Below are 2349 nucleotides of genomic sequence, written 5' to 3'. Positions count from 1 at the left end.
TTAGAATGTCTTCTGCCTATTTCTTAACTGGGTTATTTGTTTTTTTAGGTATTGAGTTTGAGAAGTTCTTTATAAGTTTTGGATATTAACCCTTTGTCAGATATGCCATTTGCAAATATCTTCTACCATTCCATAGGCTGCCTTTTACTTTTGTTGATTGTTTCCTTTGCTGTGCAGAAGCTTTTCATCTTGATGAAGTCCCAAAAGTGCATTTTTGCTTTTGTTTCCCTGGCCTCCAGAGATGTGTCTAGTAAGAAGTTACTACAGCTGAGATCAAAGAGGTTACTACTTGTGTTCTCTGGATTTTGATGGTGTCTTGTCTCACATTTAGGTCTTTCAAACATTTTGAATTTATTTTTGTGTATAGTATAAGAAATTTGTTCAGATTCATTCTTCTGAATGTTGCTGTCCAGTTTTCCCAACACCATTTGTTGAAGGGACTTTTTTTTTTTTTAACATAACCTCAAGATTTTATTGTCTTCATAATATTAACAAAATATGAAGCTTAGAACTGGATCACTTGGCCCTTTCTCTTCCTATCTCCTCCCAGTTCAAAATGCTTGCATCTCTTAATAGCCAGCATTCTCTTAGATCTGCAACTGGGCTCAACACATTCAAGCCTCAGCACAATCTTCTTTGTAGTTTTAGCCTTTTTCCAGAAAATCGGCTTAGTCTGCCCACCATAGCCACTCTGCTTCCTGTCATAATGCCGCTTTCCCTGGGCATAAAGAGAATCTTTGCCCTTCTTGTACTGTGTCACTTTGTGGGGCTGGTGCTTGCCACACTTCTTGCAGAAAGTCCAGTGGGTTTTAGGAACGTTCACCATGTTTGCGAGAGTGCTATCGGCACGGAAAGAAAGAGCGGGACTATCTTTATTCCATTGGATATTCTTTCCTTATTTGTAGAAGATTAGTTGACCATATAGTTGTGGGTTCATTTCAGGGTTCTCTATTCTTTTCCATTGATCTACATATCTGTTTGTGTGCCATTACAATACTGTCTTGATGAAAACAGTTTTGTAATATAGCTTGAAATCTAGAATCGTGATGTCTCTAGTTTTGTTTTTCTTTTTCAGAATTGCTTTGGCTATTAGTGGTCTTTTGTGGTTCCATACAGATTTTAGGATTGTTTATTCTAGCTCCTTGAAAAACGATAGTGGTATTTTGATAGGGATTGTATTAAATGTGTAAACTGTTTTGGGTAGTGTAGACATTTTAACAATGTTTGTTCTTCCAATCCATGAGCATAGAATGCCTTTCCATTTCTTTGTGTCGTCTTCAATTTTTTTTTTTTATAAATGTTCTATAGTTGTCAGATTACAGATCTTTTACCTCTTTACTTAGGTTTATGCCTAGGTGTCTTACTGTTTTTGGTGCAATTGCAAGTGGGAGTGATTCTTTCATTTCTTTTTCTGCAGTTTCATTATTGGTGTATAGAAATGCAACAGGTTTGTGCACATTGATTTTATATCCTGCAAATTTACTGAATTCATGTATTAGTTCTAGCTTTTTTTTGTGGAGTCTTTTGGGTTTTCTATATAGAGTATCATGTTTTCTGCAAATAGGGAAAATTTGAATTCTTCCTTGCCAATTAGTTTTAAAAAATAGTTTAGCCACACTAACTGTAGACAAAAAGCAATAATTCATATGATCCCTAACACATTAAGCTTAAGTGACAGTAAAATGGCCACTTGTATTTCCTCATATGTAAATTCTGTGAATGGAGTGCTGACATTTTGCTTATATCCATATCCATATCCATTAGTTCTGTGGCAGATGACATTGTCTCTGTTTCTTTTCTTTGTTGAGAGTTCCTCCTCTTACTCATTCTGTCAAAGGATGGTTGAGTGAATGAGTGGAGTCCAATATATCAAACACGATCCAAGCAAAATGCACCCTAGGAAAATCTGGAGCGGTCAGAAGCCACCACCAATAAAAAACAAAGCCAAAATGAAACACAAGAATAAAATTTATTAAATTAAAAAAATTTTAAAAAGGGAGGGCGAGGGGAAGGGTGGCTATAATCTCTCAGTGTGGACAAAAGCAGGGTGTTTCAGTTGTTCCTGGGTATATTTTGGTCTGTTTGTTAGAGGACACTACTTCTCAAAATTACTAAGTAAAACTTGTATTTATAAAAAGGTAAATTGAACAGTGAAAAAAGGACTACAGTGAAGCATATATCTATAAAAAAATACACGTGGAAAAGCACAAAAAAATATGTGTGAAAAAAATATAGGTGTGAAAAAGTACAAGTGAATAGTGAAAAAAGGACTACAATAAAGCATATATCTATAAAAAATATAGGTGTGAAAAAGCACAAAAATATAGATGTAAAAAGGTACTATGATAT

The 2349-nt window shown here is 34.8% G+C and overlaps 1 protein-coding gene across 1 annotated transcript; it reads right to left on the bottom strand.

Annotated features, from left to right (window-relative positions):
* Positions 1–441: 441 nt before the first annotated feature.
* On the bottom strand, positions 442–831 carry LOC118549952 (large ribosomal subunit protein eL42-like). The gene has a single exon (XM_036114544.2). It carries the CDS (start codon positions 824–826, stop codon positions 506–508), a length of 321 nt encoding a protein of 106 aa, XP_035970437.1. The 5' UTR covers positions 827–831; the 3' UTR covers positions 442–505.
* Positions 832–2349: the final 1518 nt, after the last annotated feature.

Source organism: Halichoerus grypus, chromosome X (assembly GCF_964656455.1).
Source record: "Halichoerus grypus chromosome X, mHalGry1.hap1.1, whole genome shotgun sequence".
NCBI lineage: Eukaryota > Metazoa > Chordata > Mammalia > Carnivora > Phocidae > Halichoerus > Halichoerus grypus.
Note: the sequence above shows the minus strand (reverse complement) of the source record. Positions and strands in the feature narration are given on the sequence as shown.